The sequence below is a fragment of the Equus quagga genome, chromosome 1 (assembly GCF_021613505.1).
Source record: "Equus quagga isolate Etosha38 chromosome 1, UCLA_HA_Equagga_1.0, whole genome shotgun sequence".
Taxonomy (NCBI): Eukaryota; Metazoa; Chordata; class Mammalia; order Perissodactyla; family Equidae; genus Equus; species Equus quagga.
Genome location: NC_060267.1, coordinates 129,945,322 through 129,962,335, shown reverse-complemented (window position 1 = coordinate 129,962,335; position 17,014 = coordinate 129,945,322). Strand labels below are relative to the sequence as shown.

General features: G+C 38.0%; 1 protein-coding gene across 2 annotated transcripts in view; it reads left to right on the top strand.

Annotated features, from left to right (window-relative positions):
- Positions 1-2,915: 2,915 nt before the first annotated feature.
- Positions 2,916-17,014, top strand: part of APPL1 (adaptor protein, phosphotyrosine interacting with PH domain and leucine zipper 1) — a 33,464-nt gene continuing 19,365 nt past the window's right edge. For both annotated transcript variants that reach the window (XR_006888710.1, XM_046662195.1), the window contains exons 1-7: positions 2,916-3,081; positions 7,818-7,916; positions 9,154-9,213; positions 9,999-10,070; positions 12,071-12,158; positions 13,647-13,688; positions 14,252-14,310. Coding sequence is in view for 1 of the 2 variants with exons in the window: in XM_046662195.1 (XP_046518151.1) it covers positions 3,028-3,081; positions 7,818-7,916; positions 9,154-9,213; positions 9,999-10,070; positions 12,071-12,158; positions 13,647-13,688; positions 14,252-14,310 (474 nt within the window). In the remaining variant the exon portion in view is untranslated. The remainder of the gene's footprint in view (positions 3,082-7,817; positions 7,917-9,153; positions 9,214-9,998; positions 10,071-12,070; positions 12,159-13,646; positions 13,689-14,251; positions 14,311-17,014) is intronic.

The following is a 17,014-nucleotide window of genomic DNA, read 5'->3' as shown; positions in this document are numbered from 1 at the left end:
ATGTTAAGAAAACAACTGAATTATCTGTTAAAGTGAATCCCATTAAGGAGAGTTTTATTAGGTAACAGGTAGAACTGTTTGCATTATACATTGTACTCTTAAAAGGAGTATGAATTCCCCAGAATTTCAGAATGATGGAGACTTTCAGAGGATATTTCTGAGTAGGAGGCTTCCCAGGCTCTCCAGGTGATTCTGGAAATGGTGCCCCTCTCACTGTCCTCAGCTGGAAGCTAGAACTCCTTTCCTAAATGTTTACTTGACTCTTCAAATTTTCTAAAACACAAGGTTATCTGGGGGAAGCAAAATGGTTATTCTCCACATTGGGTAGAGTTTTTCAATATGTGCTTTGAGGATTACCTGCTTTGGACTCACCTGGGGAGATTCCCACCCCATCTCTGACCAATGGCATCAGAATCTTCCAGCTGGGCTCGTGAATCTGTATTCTAACAACCCGCCCCAGATGACTTTTACGTGTGCATGAGTTGGGTAACCACTAACCTAGGGGGATAATTTTGAAAAGTAAAGCACCAGCGTCATTTGGGTTGTTGGATTCCTTCCTACTATAGACCACAGACTAGAACTTAAAGGAGTACCATGTAAAAACCTAATTAGAAGAAGATCAAATATAATTTTAGGAGACTAATAATTATCAAATCTATTTACAAGATTGTATGCCCTTTTGTTGTAAATTATATGTGCGAAACATCTCAATGAATTATATGTGTGAAACATCTCAAAGAATTCTTTGGTGGATGTTGTTTAATCCTGCCTTGCCTTCCATAAAATTAACCAGCTCGCCAAAGTTTTTACTATGCTACCCACACAAGTCTCCAGTAACCCCTGAGGCATTCTCTGAACAAGCCTCATTTCCTGTATAAAAGGACCTCAGTTTGGTCAACTGTACAGAACTGAGGTTGATTAGACCTAAAGTGGTTACCAAAGGAGATGATAATTCTGCAGTTTTAGAATAGGAAATATGATCATCTTTTCGGATGAGCAGATTGTACAGTAACCTAAAGCTAGAGGATCCAAATAGAAGGCCTTTTAAGATCCTTTCTAGTTTTATAATTTGACTAAACTGCCTCTCCATCCAGTTGAATGTCAACCTGTTTTTGTTTTGTTTTTTAACCAGCCGAGCCCGGCAAGAATTCCTTGCCCCTCTCTGATAATATAATAGTCTCTTGAGATCTTTTACAAAAATCCAGGTCAGATGCACATAACATACAAGGAAGGAAACCATTTAACTTGATGATAATACCCTACCCAGATAATTCAGATACCTAATAGAATTTTTCATTCAAATTACTTGGTTTGGCCAGGTTAACTGGCCAAACCCCTTCAGTTTCACCATATAATTGCTTTCTTACACTTTGTTTTCTTACTTCTGTTTTCACTTACTCATTCTTATCAATTGCCATGACCTTTCTTCTTCACTTATAATCTAAATCACAACCTTCAACCAATGAGGTCATGTACCTTGAAAGTCTTCCTTCTTTAGACCCAGATTGCATGCCACTGTGCTGACGCAGTAGAAAAGAAATATCAAAGGGCAGAGTAAGGTCGCTAGGATCTGTACAATGCTGGGTACATCTAAGCAGCTGGGAACCAGTAACATTATGTAAGAACTGACTCCAAACCACCTTTCAAAGACTAGAGATCTCTTCCAGAGGGTGACCAGTTGATAAACACTCTAAGGGGAGAGCTCTTATTTAAAGCTTATAACACTAAGGATAATTCTGTGAAACTATATTGCAAGTCTACCTGATAAAACTTTTAAAACCTGATTTTATCCAACCTTCAAGAGCTCATGGGAAAATCTAGTATTCTAGATTAAAAGATGTAACTTCCATTCCTGGTACTGTATTTTGATTTGTTCCAGTACACCTGTAAAACCAGGCAACTAATAATCTATACTCGGCATTTCTTCTATTTCTTGAATGAAAATAGGACGGACTGGTGGGATTAATGGCTAGATTTTTAGAAGCCACTGGTGATTTTGCCATTTTCCCTGTACACTGACGAAAACTTCCTATAACTCTACAGAGAAATAAACGAGTCAGTGTGAGGTTGGGGAAGACGGGCAAAGAGGCAGGTGTTCTAATCCAGATGAGGTTCTGGAAGTAGAGCTTTCACTTTAGAGGCTGAAGAAGCTATTTCAAGCTTCTTTCAAAACTTTTTCACCTGACAGAAATGCTAATTAGTTACCAACATACTTAACCAATGTACCCTGACTTTTCAAAAAACGTTTTCAATGGCGACATAAAGAAATATAGAAGTCTGAATTGCGGCGTGCTAGTCCTTCCAGGCCAGTAAGAATTGATGAATCGGCAACAAAATCACGTGTTTTTAACTGAATATACTGAAATCCAAGTGCCGAGAAAAATTATTTCGAGTCCACGGTCCACGAATTTACCGGAAAATCCTCTTAAGAACATAATGTAGGATCCCACAGACATCTGAGTTAGCCGGCACCATTCTGCTGCGGGTGGGGGTGGGGGAGGTGGGTACTGGACGCTTCGGGCAGGGTTGGGAAGGTTCTAATTTGAGGATACTAAAGAAAAACGTCAGCCGTAGAGCCTCTTCCAAGGTCTCCGACGAAAAATGTGGCGGAGACGTAAGACCCTCCCGAATTCCCCAGGCTGGTCCTCACTCGAGGCTCTGGTTCTCGGAGACACACGCCGTGCGGAGAGACAGACGTTCCCCTACGATCTACCTCCCGACGCGGGCCCACACAGTAGGTGCTAGCTGCGCGAAGGCCGCGCCGCCTCCGCCACCCCCGAGGCCGGCGCTCGCCACGGTAACCTCCCGGCCGGCCCCGCCGCGCTGACGGGCGTCGCCGCGAGCCAATGGGCGCGCCGGGAGGCGGGGCAGGGAGGACGAGGGGGCGGGATTTCCCGCGGGGCCGCTCGGCGCCTGGTTAGGGCGGCACGGGTGGAGACGGCGGCAGCGCCTGCGAGAGAGGGCGGGTCCGGGTCAGCTGCTGCAGGCGGGCGGTGCGTCTCTTGCCGCCGCCCTCCTTCCGCCACGATGCCGGGGATCGACAAGCTGCCCATCGAGGAGACGCTGGAGGACAGCCCGCAGGTGAGGTGCAGGCGGCGGCGGGGGAGGGGGCGGGGCGGGCCGCCTCCAGGCCTTGCGCCGCCGCGGCCGCAGGTGCCCGCCCCGGCCCAGGTGGGCTTCGCCGCCCAGCGCCCCCGCCCGTCGCGGGCCGCACCCCGAGCCGCCGAGGCCGGGCCGCTCGCCCGAGGCCCGCGTGGGCCTGCGCGGCTGGGCGGAGAGCTGCGCGCCGACTCTGGAACGTCGGCGGGCGGCGACCGAGCCGCCGCCGCCTTGGTTCGTGGGCCCAGCGTTCACGCACGCGCGCGGGGCTCCCTTGTATTTGACCAAAGGTGCGTTTTTATCGCCGTGAGGTGAGGTAATAAATCCTGATCTTGGAATTTTCGCCCCGAAAACCTCTTTGGAGAAGAAAGCCCGGTAGACTTAATAATTTCTGAACAAGCTAGGGAAGGAAACGGATAGTTTTCATTCGGGAGATGCTGAAAGGCTGTTGATTTGCCCGTGTGGGGGGTCATCGGCGAAGCCCGTCGTGGGTCCCGGAGCCTCCCCGCCGAGTGTGCCTGGTGTCGTGCCGCGACTGCATCCGCTGTCACTCGAGCTGTGCGCGGCGGGTGATGGACGGCGGCCTCGCGGCTCCAGCTCGTTGCAGACTTGGCCCTAATAAACTCATCAAAATAAAAGCCCTATGTTTTGTGTTCTGTGCATTGGGGATGATGCTAGTGGGGTTGCTCTAGCCTCAGACAGTCGAGGAAAACGTAACTGTTAGGTTTTCAATACTAAAGAATGAAATCAGCAATATTAGTGGGGGCTGTAACTTGCGTTGAGACACTTCATCCCTAAGCCTGTCTTTTACACAATAATTTAAGCAATTTAAGACGATGTTGTCGATTGGCTACCACTTAGAATGAAGTAAATTTTCTGAAATGCTCATTTAGAAATAGAATTGCACCATTTCATGTGTCGTAACTGTTTGGTATGGCCCCCAAAATTAGGAGGAATAGGCTACATCCCCGTCTTCTGGATGACACATCTGCCATGGATTTTGTGCCAGTTTTAACTGCAGAGTTGAAATTGGGCTCTGATTGTGGAATTGATTTGTTTTTTCCTGCTGAAAGTTATCTTCGCATACCAGTTGCCTGCTGGTAATTTACTCTTATCAGCCTCTACTGACACACAGAAACCTACATCTTGGCTTGTCTTGACCGCCAGAATAGCCAGTTCAACTTCTTAATGATTTCTATAGTATAAAGTTATAAGCTGTTTGTTTCAGATGTTTTGCAAAAATGTTGTGGGATGTATTGGTCAGGTTCCCTGTGTCATTTCACTTTTTTATTATGTTAAGACTCAACAGATTGCCTTGCTTTTCTCCTGTTATCTGGCCTGGTTTTTATAGCCGGTAAAGACTACACAGCTCAGAACGGGTTCACAGTGCCCCACCCAGGACTTCTGAGGAGGATATAATCTCTTGACTTATCTATTTTGTTGAACTTTTCACGCAAGAGTTTACAATTTGAGCATTAATTGTGTTTTTTTACAAGCGTGTACTGTATTAGTATCAGTTTTGCAGTAATTTTTAATGAAATAGCCACATTGGTATTCTTTCAATTTCTAGATGTAATAAATTTGAACTAGGTAATATTTACTTGGGAAAATTGGTTGGGACCACTGGGATTTAGAAAGGGAAGACGCTTGTAATTCTTAGCGAGAACCTGTGGCAGGATGGAAAGCACTGGATCTGGGATTCAGGATATAAGGGGTTTTAGTCTTCACTGCCACTTAGTACCCTTTGCTTTAGGGCAAGTTACTCAACTTCTCTGAACCTGACCTGTCATAGATAGCGAATGTTTTTATTTTTGTATCTGATTATAAAAACAGAGTTGTTTGCTCCAGAAAAATTGAAAGGTACAGAAAAGAAAACATAGTTACCTGGCATGCACCCAGCAGCAAACCCTGTTAACGGTTTGCTTTCTTCTTTTTAGGTTTTTTTTCTCTTACACATTTTAATGTAATTGAGGTTATATTGTGCATAACAGTTTCTATTTGGCTTTAACTTAACATTTTAGCTTAAGTATGTTCACATATTATTACATTCTGAATAAAAAAATTTAAAGATTGCATGTTTCCTTAACTGACTTAACAGTTGTCCTATTGTTGGACTTTTAGAGTTTTTCTCAAGTATTGCTTTTTATGTATAGGGCTGAGATTAATGCTTTTGGGCATAAATTTTTGTTCTCATTGGACTGTTTATCTAGGGTAGAGTCCAAGAAATTGAGTAATGAAGAGCATGAAAACTTTTAAAACTCCTGATATGGCTAAGTTTCTATTAGATCATTTGATTCTAATCAAAAGTAGCCTGCCAGTTGCTATGTAAAAAAGTTAGAGCCTGGGAACCATGAAAGACTAACTTGAATTACAGTTATCCTTTTTTAGTCTTGGTTTACAGTAACTAAGTATTAAAATAGGGGGAAATTTGCAAGTCTAAATCCACCTATTGGAACATAAACAGCTTTAGAGTTATCTTGCCCAAACCATACCATTCTGCAAAAGATCATAGCATCTTTTGAGGCAGAAAATTTTAAGACTACACTAGATGCCTTGTCCATGCTTATATATTGTGTTAAAAATCAGAAACAAAATGACGCTTCCTAATTATTAACAGGTATGATCTTTAAAAAATAATTGATTTTATGTGTAGATATATATCTTATCAATGATTCATCCGTGCTAGAACTGTGAAGACAAACTCCAATCCCAAATGGAGGCTCGTTTCTTTGGCATAAAATGAAATACTCATAGATTATGAGACGTGCTTTTTTCCCCACATTTTAACATCACTGACATTGAGATGACCCTTACAGTTGATAATGTTTTACTCGTAATCGGTTGCAGATGTACACACTTGATTGTTTCTCCTAGTGGCATAACTACCCAATTGTACCCTCTCAGTGTTCAGCCAACAGATCAGTTTAACAACCACTTGAAGGATGTATCAGTCCTGTGTGTTATCTGAAAATATTCCTTTGACACCTGATGAGATGAAGCGAGTGCCACCATTGTACCTGCTGAATGGGTATTGATGGTTTGGAAGAAAATAATTGGGGGCAAAAGTGAAGCACTTCTAAGGAATATTTGTCACCTCCTCATGGCACAGAATAACATTGGCTAAGAAAACATGGATATTGATGACTTTTGTGTTAAAAAGTAACGCACAAGAGTTGAACTCTGAAGAAATTTTAGGATTGTATTAAATTTATGCTGCTTGTGTTTTCCTTTTTATGTTTATATGAGAGTTTTATATGAAATTCTATATAAAGATCTGCTTCCATAAAGTTTCAAGACATAAGAAAACCTTAAATCATAGCTTAATTGCCAGCATTGTTTTGTTTGTTTTAGTAGTATAAAAAAATGGTGCAGCTCTCAGAGGATGCCATCATAGGTTCAAAGAAATGGTACCCTATTGATGGTGTTTTTTGTAAGCTGCTAACTTTAAATGGTCACATACAGTGTTGAACTTGACATTAGCTTTAAATAGGGAACCTGTTTCAACCTCATTTAGGGCTGAGAAGATCTTTTAAATTTAGTTCCACTACAGCTTATTGCATAAATGTGTAATTCCTTGAATTCGAATGATAATTTTTGGGGAAAAAAAATAAAACTAAGTGGCAGGTTTTTCTTAAGAGTGGCACTAGCCAGGCAAGATTTCTTGATGCTTTCTTTTCTGCATCTTAAGACAGCACTTTGGGGGAATGGGAGTCGGGCCCTAGAGCTAAAAAATAAAAAGATTCTGTTAGATCTCCATCTCTGGGGCATGGGGAAGTAGAGGACTGAGAATGTGGACCTCATATAGTGGCATAATGATTTCATGGGTTTTTTTAACCGTATCAGTTTAGCTTCCTCTTCTGAAAATAGGAAGCTAAAGAATAAGTTGATTTTTAAAAACCAACTTCTAAGGCTCAGGCATAAATTAACTATTTGTAGAATAAAAATACAAGGTCATCTTTTAGATTTTAAGCTACAGTTATCTCAATAGTTATTTTAATTTTTCCCATGCCTTTGGTGTATAAAAAGCTAAGCATATCTTGCCTTGATACGCTGAGTTTCCTTATCTCTGATCCTTTTTATTGACCGTCTTAACATTTACTTACTGACAAGTTTTTCCCCCTTAACATGAAGATATTTTTTACATGCTCTTTGGAAAAAAAAATGCCTAACAATATAAAAATGTATAAAGAAGAAGAAGATGAAGAAGAAACAACCTGAAATTCTGCACTCAGAAAAATCTAGTTAGCAATTTATAGGCCATGTTGGGGAGGGGTACTATGGTATTATTTTGGATTATGATGGGAGGGGTTTGGCACTACTAGCAGAGACCATAGAAGAAGAGAAATCGTACTAAGTTATCCTGAAATAAGACATTTCAAATATTTAGACATGGAATACTGTTAATTTAGGCCTGAACATTTCTACTGTTTTGTTTTCAGTTTAATTACAGACTTTTTAATTCATAAAAATATACCTTTGTTGCTCTTTCTAAAGTTTATGTGATGTAATTGGAAAATCCCTCTGTTTTAATGACGTGAAATCGAGAACAAAGAACCCCAACATCTTGGCATTACTATCAAAGAGAGAGACTAGATTACAACTCAGTATTATTAGGGCTTTAATATCCTAGGAGTTTTCCTTTTTTAAGATTTTTAAAAATTTTTTCCATCTGATTTATGTAATGGTTAACATAAACATACTGCTTTTATTTTATACAGACAAGGTCTTTACTGGGTGTATTTGAAGAAGATGCTACAGCTATTTCCAATTATATGAACCAGTTGTATCAAGCTATGCATCGGATTTATGATGCACAGGTAAAAAGCTAAAGGCTGAGTCAGTGCTTTTTAAAAATGAATCTGTAAGCCCCTGAGGACAGAGATAGTATCTGTCTTATTTGCTGGTGTCTAGCCCTGTTCTGGGTTCATAGTAATAAATATTTGTTGAATGGATGAAAGAACACTAAGTATTTTGTATTGCAGAGCTCACATTTCAGTTACTAGTGTATAGTTTGTAGCACTACAAAAGTGATGAAGATAGAAGCATCTGCCCATTCTACCCAAATACTGTAACAGCTTTCTTTTGAAATTCACTGATAGTCATATTAGCCTAAGTTTTTTGACTGAAAATCCCATATTGTTATTGGTATGTTCTGTAATCGTGCTTTTAATCTTATGGAATACTTCCCCTTTTTGAGTGGAGGATTTGAAAGTAATGTATCTCTAGTTAGAAGAAGGTAATAAGAAGTAGATGTAGCTTTGGGGTATGAGGAGAGGGATTTAAGGAGGATGTGACTAGATTTTTTTTCTTGAATAGGCGTAAGATTTAAGGCTGTTTATGTAACTTAATTATAAGCCTTAATAGCAACCTGAGTTCTATGATAAACTTTCTTTGGGATTAATTAAGTGTACAAGTTGTATTTTTTTCCTCCTCATTTTCTCTCCTTTCTGGATCACAGTTTCATTATGTACTTACAAGTTGCTGTGATCATTATTTCTTTTCCTTGTGATCTCTCAAGATTTACTTTCTGACCACAGAGCTTAATATGTAAAAGAAATTTTATTTTTGTCATTATATTTCTTACTGAAAAAAACACTTTAAAAAAGTATTTCCTTCATATGGCTATGTTGCTGTATTATATGACTAAGTTGACCATGGTTCAGTTGTATGTTATTAAATGCTTATCATGATCTAGTATCTAAAGAGAAGGATAATCAGTCATCAATCTAGAATCTCTTAAGATTTTGCTAAGATTATGTACAGTTTACTTCTAGCTTTAAAGCTTTAACAAAATTTAATGTTTAGTTTTTATTAGCTAAAAGAAGCACACACTTGGAACACTGCTGAATTCCTTGATGGTATATGTTTCATGGTTTGAGTTTCCCTTTAAAGTGCTTTAATGATAGTTCCCTTTCCAGTGATTTAATGAGAGTTTTAGAAAACATGTTGTACAGTAGTTAAGTGATAAATAAAAGTGGCGTAGGTATCTTCATCTAAAAGTATTTTCTTAATCAGTAATATTGTTTTAATTTGAATGCCAATTTTTTCCCATAGAATGAATTAAGTGCAGCAACACATCTGACTTCAAAACTTTTAAAAGAATATGAAAAACAGGTATTGTGTCTGAAACTTTTAAAAGCATAATTTAAAACATGCAGTGGTACAGTATCTGTATAGATAAATAGAATTTCTCATCAAGAATCCTAAGCTTTTTTGAATTTTGATATGCCATTGAAATTCCGTTACAGCATTTATATCTAATTTTAATGATTTTTTTTTTTAAAGATTGGCACCTGAGCTAACATCTGTTGCCAGTCTTATTTTTTTCTTCTTCTTCTTCTCCCTGAAGCCCCCCAGTACATAGTTGTATATTGTAGTTGTGGTCCTTCTGGTTGTGCTATGTGGGACACCACCTCAGCATGGCTTGATGAGTGGAGCCATGTCTGCCCCCAGGATCTGAACCAGTGAAACCCTGGGCCACTGAAGTCGAGCACATAAACTTAACCACTCGGCTACAGGGCCAGTCCCTAATTTTAATGATGTAATGTTAGATACAGAGGTTATCTAATTTACCTCTCTTCTTTTTACAAATGAAGAAACTGAGGCTTGGTCAAGGTTACACAGCTGGTTATTGGAGGAACTGGAGCTAGACACCAAATCTTTGAACTCCTAGAAGGGTGTGCATTCCTATATACTATGTTAGTTGGTTGCTTAGCAAACATTTTAATTAATGTTTTTTAATTATATGAATTACATTGTTTTATTGAAATGACATTTTTAAAACTTATTCAAAATTTTAAAAATTTCTGAAGTTATTTAAAAATGTAAATTATAAAATGTTATTCACAAAAGACATGCACCATTGGACCTTTACCTCACCTCTGTTTCTCACTTTTCAGCGTTTTCCATTGGGGGGTGATGATGAAGTTATGAGCTCTACTTTGCAACAGTTTTCAAAAGTTATAGATGAGGTAAGTGTTTATTTTATTTTTCTTGAATAAGTGGTCTTATAATTAAGTTACTCAAGTTGTTTAGCTTTTATTGGGAAGTTTTATTATATGAGTGAAGTTCTATTATAAAAGATTACTATTTAAAGAAGGACCTTATTTACACATGTTGGTGGCTGTATTGTAAAAACAATACTTTCTTTGTCTGATTAAAACAAATTGTTTTCAGAGAATAAACATATAGGTTTGGTCTTTTCTACTCCCAGTCCAATTTCTCTAACCACTCATCAGAACAAACCATTAAGAAAGCCCTAGAAGCTAGGAGGAAGAAAGGTGGTAAGAGATGTTTGGAGAGTCCATAACTTTTCTCCACTAGTGCAACAAATGCTCTTCTTTTCACATGAACCATTAGATACTTCTATCTTTTCTAGTCTAACTGGAAAAGTAATTTTTTGATATATTTTAATAATTCATTTTAGCAAAATTTTGTCCCAAGGGATCAATATGAAGAAATATTTGTAGGAAATGAAATTTTTTTTATTGTGGTAAAATATATATAACAAAATTTACCACTAGTGACGTTTTGTATGTTCCCAATGTTGTGCAACCTTCCCCACTGATGTTCCAGAACATATTCATCATCCTCCCACAGGAAACTCTGTGCCTATTAACAGGCATTCCCCACGTCCTTGCCCCTCAGCTCCTGGCAACCACAAATCTGCTTTCTCTCTCTCTGGATTTGCCTATTTTGGATATTTGATATAAATGGACTCATACAATTTGTGGATTTTTTTTTTTTTTTAAAGATTTTTTTTTTTATTTTTCCTTTTTCTCCCCAAAGCCCTCCGGTACATAGTTGTGTACTTTTAGTTGTGGGTCCTTCTATGTGTGCCGTGTGGGATGCTGCCTCAGCATGGCCTGATGAGTGGTGCCATGTCCGCGCCCAGGATTCAAACTGGCGAAACCCTGGGCCGCCGAAGCAGAGCGTGAGAGCTTAACCACTCAGCCACGGGGCCGGCCACTAATTTGTGGATTTTTGTGCCTGTCTGTTTTCACTTAGCATAATTTTTTCAAGGTTTATGCATGTTGTAGCATGTATCAGAATTTCACTCTGTTTTTTGGCTGAATAAAATTATCTCTTCATCAGTTGATGGACGTTTGGGTGGTTTTCTACCTTTTGGCTAGTGCGCATAGTGCTGCAGTGAACATTCATGTACAAGTTTTTTGTTTTTTTTTTTAACACCAGTTTTCAGTTCTTTTGAGTCTACACCCAGGATTGGAATTGCTGGGTTATGTGATAATTTTATGTTTAACTTTTTGAGGAACTGCCGAACCGTTTTCCACATCTCCTGCCCAATTTTACATTTTCACCAGTAATGTAGGGGACTTCCAATTTCTCCACATCCTCACCAACACTTGTTATTTTTATTTATATTTTTTACTGTAGCCATGTAAGTGGGTGTGAAGTGGTATCTCATTATAGTTTTGATGCACGTGTTCCTGATGGCTAATGAGGTTGAGCATCTTTTTCTGTGCTGATTGGCCATTTATCTATCTTTAAAGAAGTGTCTATTCGGACCTTTGCCCATTTTTTAATTGGCTTGTTTGTCTTTTATTACTGAATTTGAGTTCTTTATTCTAGATACAAGTCCTTTATCAGATATGTGATTGGCAAATATTTTCTCCCATTTTGTGGGCTGTCTTTTTACTTTCTTGATAGTATCCTTTGATGCACTAAAGTTTTTAGTTTTGATGAAGTCCACTTAATATTTTCTTTTGTTGCTTGTGCTTTTGGTGTCATATGTAAGAAACCATTGCCAAATCCAAGGTTATCCTATGTTTTCTTCTATGAATTGTAAATGGAATTTTTTGACTGTATATTTTTTACTGTCTCGCATAATTTTTAGTGTTCTCATGTAAAATGTATCAACACCATTTTACTAGATTTTGTTTAATTTACACAACACTGGTTAAATCTCTCTGTACAGTTAGTTATTTGGCCTTTTTGGTCTTTCTTTTACTAGCTTAGCTCTTGTCATGCGGTACTTTCGACGCAGCTTGCTGATGCCATGATGTTCCCCATTACCCAGTTTAAAGAAAGAGATCTGAAAGGTATTGAGGTCAAGCTTATGTTTACATTCATTAGCTATCAGAAGATCATTGCTTGTAAAATGCATATAACTCTTTACCTTAAGCATTTCTAACTACAACTTGTGCCACTTTCACTTTAATTAGTCACTAAACATTTACAGGAGCTCCTGCTAGATGTTAAACTGGATGCTGAGGAATACGGATATGAATAAGGTCACTTCCCTTGAGAAAGCCCAGAGAAGGAGATGGGTGAACAGATAATTATGATACTCTGTCTCTTATAATTAGGGAATAAGCAAGGTATGCTGTGGGGGCTTGGACCAGGGTGTCAGAAAGTCTTCACTAAGGATGTGACATGAGCATTGAGCAATGATGAGGAATTTGCCAGAAGAGTCATTGTTCTGTTAGAGGGAATAGAAAACACCAAAGGATGAATTGTAGAAATAACGTGGCTTGTTTTGAGAATGATGGGAAATTCAGTATAGCCACAATGTTGGATGTCTTGGGGTGTGGCAGGAGACAAATCTAGAAGCAGATTGTTGGGGACTGGATCATGCTAAAGATATTGGACGTGAGTTTATAAGCAAAGAGAAGCCAGTGGAAGTCTTTAAGAAGTAGAGAGACACAATCCCTTTGTTTTTGGAGGGTGGAATAGAGTGGTTTGACATCTAGGAGAACGGATTAGGAAGTTGTGAGAGTCCCGTGAGGTATGACCAAGGCCCGAACTGAGACAGTGGCACAGGAGGTGGAGGTGTGTTTAATAGGCTGGAGTGGTGGGAGGTAGGGGTGCTGGCACATCTGGCAACCCATGACTTAGTAATTTATGGTGTTTTATTTTTTCCCTGTTTAGGATTATTAGGTGATAAAATGAGTTTTATAGAATTGGCTTTGCTATCTTATACTTTACAATCTCAGACAATCATACAGACTTATTTACAAAATATGTAGATAGAAGAAAAACATTGAACTAATGTATCAGTGGATCGTAAAGCATTTAAATTATATTTGGAATCAAGACTAATGTATTTTAGAGATGGAGTTATATTTGTGATGGTGATCCTCAAGAATAGTCATTTCTAAGATAAGAAACATTTCTTTTCTCAATCCTTAGATTGACTAAATGTCATAATCTTATTAAGAAAATGTTTTTTGTTTCTCATTCAGCATTTGAACTTTAATGATTAGAGTTAATATCAAAAAATGAATTAGTAAGTTGGATTCTGGTACTAAGTCAGATATTTGCGTATCTTAGAATGTGCAGTGGTTTTAAAATTTGTTTTTGTGTCATATCACTAATTTGTGTCAAGGAGATTTCCTTGTGGTGTAACTGTTGCTATTAGTAAATGTTCCATAGACTAGCTGAAACACAGAATAATTTTTTCACTTTGTTGAAGTATGAAATATTATTTGGCATTTTAATTATAGCTAACTGGCAGTTACTGTTTTCTGAACAAAATTCAAGATATTTCATAAATATGCTAACCTGAAATTATTCTTGAACTTTTCCAGAGATATTGACATTAAAGGAAGTGTTTCAGATTGCTAGTAATGGTAAGCTCTGAATATTTTACAGTTATTTCTTGTAATGATGCATTTCTTTATCAACACATATCTGTGGCCAGATTTTATGTAATAATTGAAAAAATGAATCTAATTAAAAGTTAAGTGAACATTATTTAAATCAGTGTTATTTAAGTTGCACTGTTTCTGCTACAAGAAAAATTTAAAAGGAAATTAAATCAAATCTTGTGGTTTGCTATCATCATAAAACCTAAGGAGATGGTATAATAATTTTTTTCACTTCCTTGTTTTCCTATAAATTCCAAATTTTCTTTAATGAGAATTTCCTATTTTTGTACTAAAAAATACTTTAAAAAGCTTTTAGTGGATTTCAGTTTCCTTTGAATTAAATATTTCCCAATTTAATAAGCAGACACAAACTTTAGGGGAAATTTGGCTGTGGGGACGTTTGGGTGCAGTGATTGTATAGTAGAGAGTTCTTATCTTGCTTTAGTACATTTGATGGGAGCTGCACACGTGAAGACCATTCACAGCATTTATAAATTTTGCACAGTACTGTTGTATTGTTGTTAAAAGTCGTTTCTCTTTTCCAGATCATGATGCTGCAATTAACAGATACAGCCGATTATCAAAAAAAAGAGAAAATGACAAGGTATGATACATACTTACTCCTTCAGTATCACAATTAACAACTGCTGGATTGGGTGGTCTAGTTTTTCCTGTTTAGAAATAGTATCCAGGAGTTACTTTGTCTGTTTTGCTGTATTGCCATTAGTTTAGTTTTTCCTTCTAGTTGTTTCAAGGCCTTTCTGATAATTGTTAATTATCAGAAAATTAGTAATTATCTTTTTAAGCAAAATATTTTTCTGCTGACAAAATTTTCTAAGTAAACATGACTATTCAAAAAATGTAATTGATGCCCAGTATACAACATTGCCTCCTTTTGCTTTGTATTTTCTTAACATTGCTTTTGTTCTATTTTTATTTGACCATATATGGATTCAAAAGTGTCTTTTGATACTTAGATAAAAAGTTGAATTGTTGCATAATTCAATGAAATTCTCTTATGAGGACCTCCTCATTTACAGAGAATATGTACATATATTTTTTGATACTTCTTCAAGGAGTGAAACACAGAAATATTATACTGTATTTGAGTATAAATGCATTTAAGTAAAGAACAAAGAACAGAATATTAACAAATTCATCCGGATGCTCCTTAAGATCATTTCTCTCTCGGCCCCTAATCCAAGTCTTGATGAGTAGGCCTGCACTAGATGTTTGTGAGGGAGGTGATCTCTGTGCCTGGATTTTGGTGTCTGCAGCCTTGGCTGCACCTGCTAGGAGGCACACAGTGACAACTTGTGGGAATCCATGACTGAGTAGGATTTACTGTGCAACAGCTACTGTGACACAGTAAAGGGAATGTTTCTCACACAAAGTTCAGGACAAAAATCTTTCCATTTCTAACTTTAGTTCACTAATTACTTATTGGTGCAAATATTGATAAAATACATACCTTTTTAGATTTACATTACTTTGTTCTTTGCCTTAGAGAAGTAGTTAAAAGCTCTAGGTATGAATTTTGGCATGTTTTACATTACTTCTGGCTCTTCTAGGTATTTTTAAAAACATTCTGTCTCCAGTTTTATTTTATTTAAAGAATTTATTGAGCGCCTACTGTATGTCAGATACCATGGGGGAATTATGAATAGGCTTTACTTCTGCCCTCAAGGAGTGGATAATCCACAGTTGTCAAGGCCTGTGACTGGACTAGATGCCAGAGTACAAGGATGAAGAGAACGCATGAGTTAACGCTGAGTTAAGTGCAGCAATAGAAGTCTTAACAAAATGCTGGGAGAGCACAGAGAGGGCAGCAGTTAACTTTGGTGAATTGGGAAAGGTTGCACTTTTAGAGGTGAGATTTGCATCGAAGATGAGTGGATGTCACTGGTTGGGACAAGGGAGAGGCATTCCTGGAAGAAAAACAGCCTTTGTATATGTACATAGTGGCGTCTGGAGAGTGTAAAGGTTAAGAAAACTGGCTCTGGAGTCAGATTGCTTGGGGACAAATCTCAGCTCTGCCACTTATTTGCCTGAGGTCACACACTGGTTGCTTAACGTCAAGCCTTTATTTCTCTACCAAAAAAACGCAGTGGTTGTGAAGATGAAATGCGATAATGCTTATAGCGAGCTTAATGCTTATAACCTGGCTTATAGCGAGTTTTCATTAAATTCTAGCAATAATTATTATTAGGATAATGGAAAGATAATCATTTTAGTGTATCTGGAACATAGGATGTATTTGGGGAAGTATGGCAGATATGACAAGAAAGTAGTAGTTTGGGGCCAGATTACTATGTTAGTAACTTTGAAGTTTGTGTTAGAGGGAGCGGGCAGCCACCAAAGGATTCTTAAGTAGGTAACGCTATGCAATTGTGTTACCCAATAAAAACACTAATGGAAATGTGAAAGGGACAAAACCAGAGGAGGGAATCCAATGAAAAAGTATCGGAATAGTTTGGAAAGACATTAGGGGAGTCTCAACTAAAGTGTACATTGAAAGTGGAGAGGAAGGAGTGCTTTTGGAAGATATTCCCTAAGTAGAATTGACAAGACTTACGGTGGGAGGAAGAATCAGAAATGAGTCCTAGAATTCTTAGATGACAGGATGGATCTTGGGATAATTAAGAGAGCTAAGAAGCAAAGTATAGGGGCAGATTTTATGGGGAAGATACTGGATACTCTCAGCAGTCTTGTACATTTCCAGTACATTCACACACACACACACACAAAGCCCAGCTGGAGTTGTGCTTTCTCTGACACTTGGGAAAGTGAGGGGCAGGAAATGAAAATTTGGGAGTCATTGGTGTAGTGGAATATTCTTAGTATTTGATTTGGTAATCTAAGGAAAGCAGGAAGAGAGAAGAGCCTAGTGTATATTATATGATAGGTGCTCAGTAAACATTGTCTGAGTAGGAGAATTCAAGAGAGCACACATATTTTAAGTGTGGGTGAAGGAAAACAAACAAGTACAAGAGAGGAGAAGCAGTAGGGAGAAAACCAGGGGGAGAAAGTGTTATGCTGTGTACTGACTAAGGTCAAAGACTAATGGCTAAGTTAATACCAAATGGTGTCTGCCTTTCCTCTGTGTGGTAGACTTTCTCTGCCATGCTTAGTTTAGTTATTGTTTAAGTTAACTAATTTTAGTTACCATTCTTAGTTATGTGCAGAATTCTGCTTTTAATATGCATTTTTTAAATGAAGTGGTTGGTAGTAAAACAGGAAACTATCTTAATCGATATTTTGCAGAATTTCTAATATCTCAGAAAGTAAGAAAGCTATGCACAGTTGCT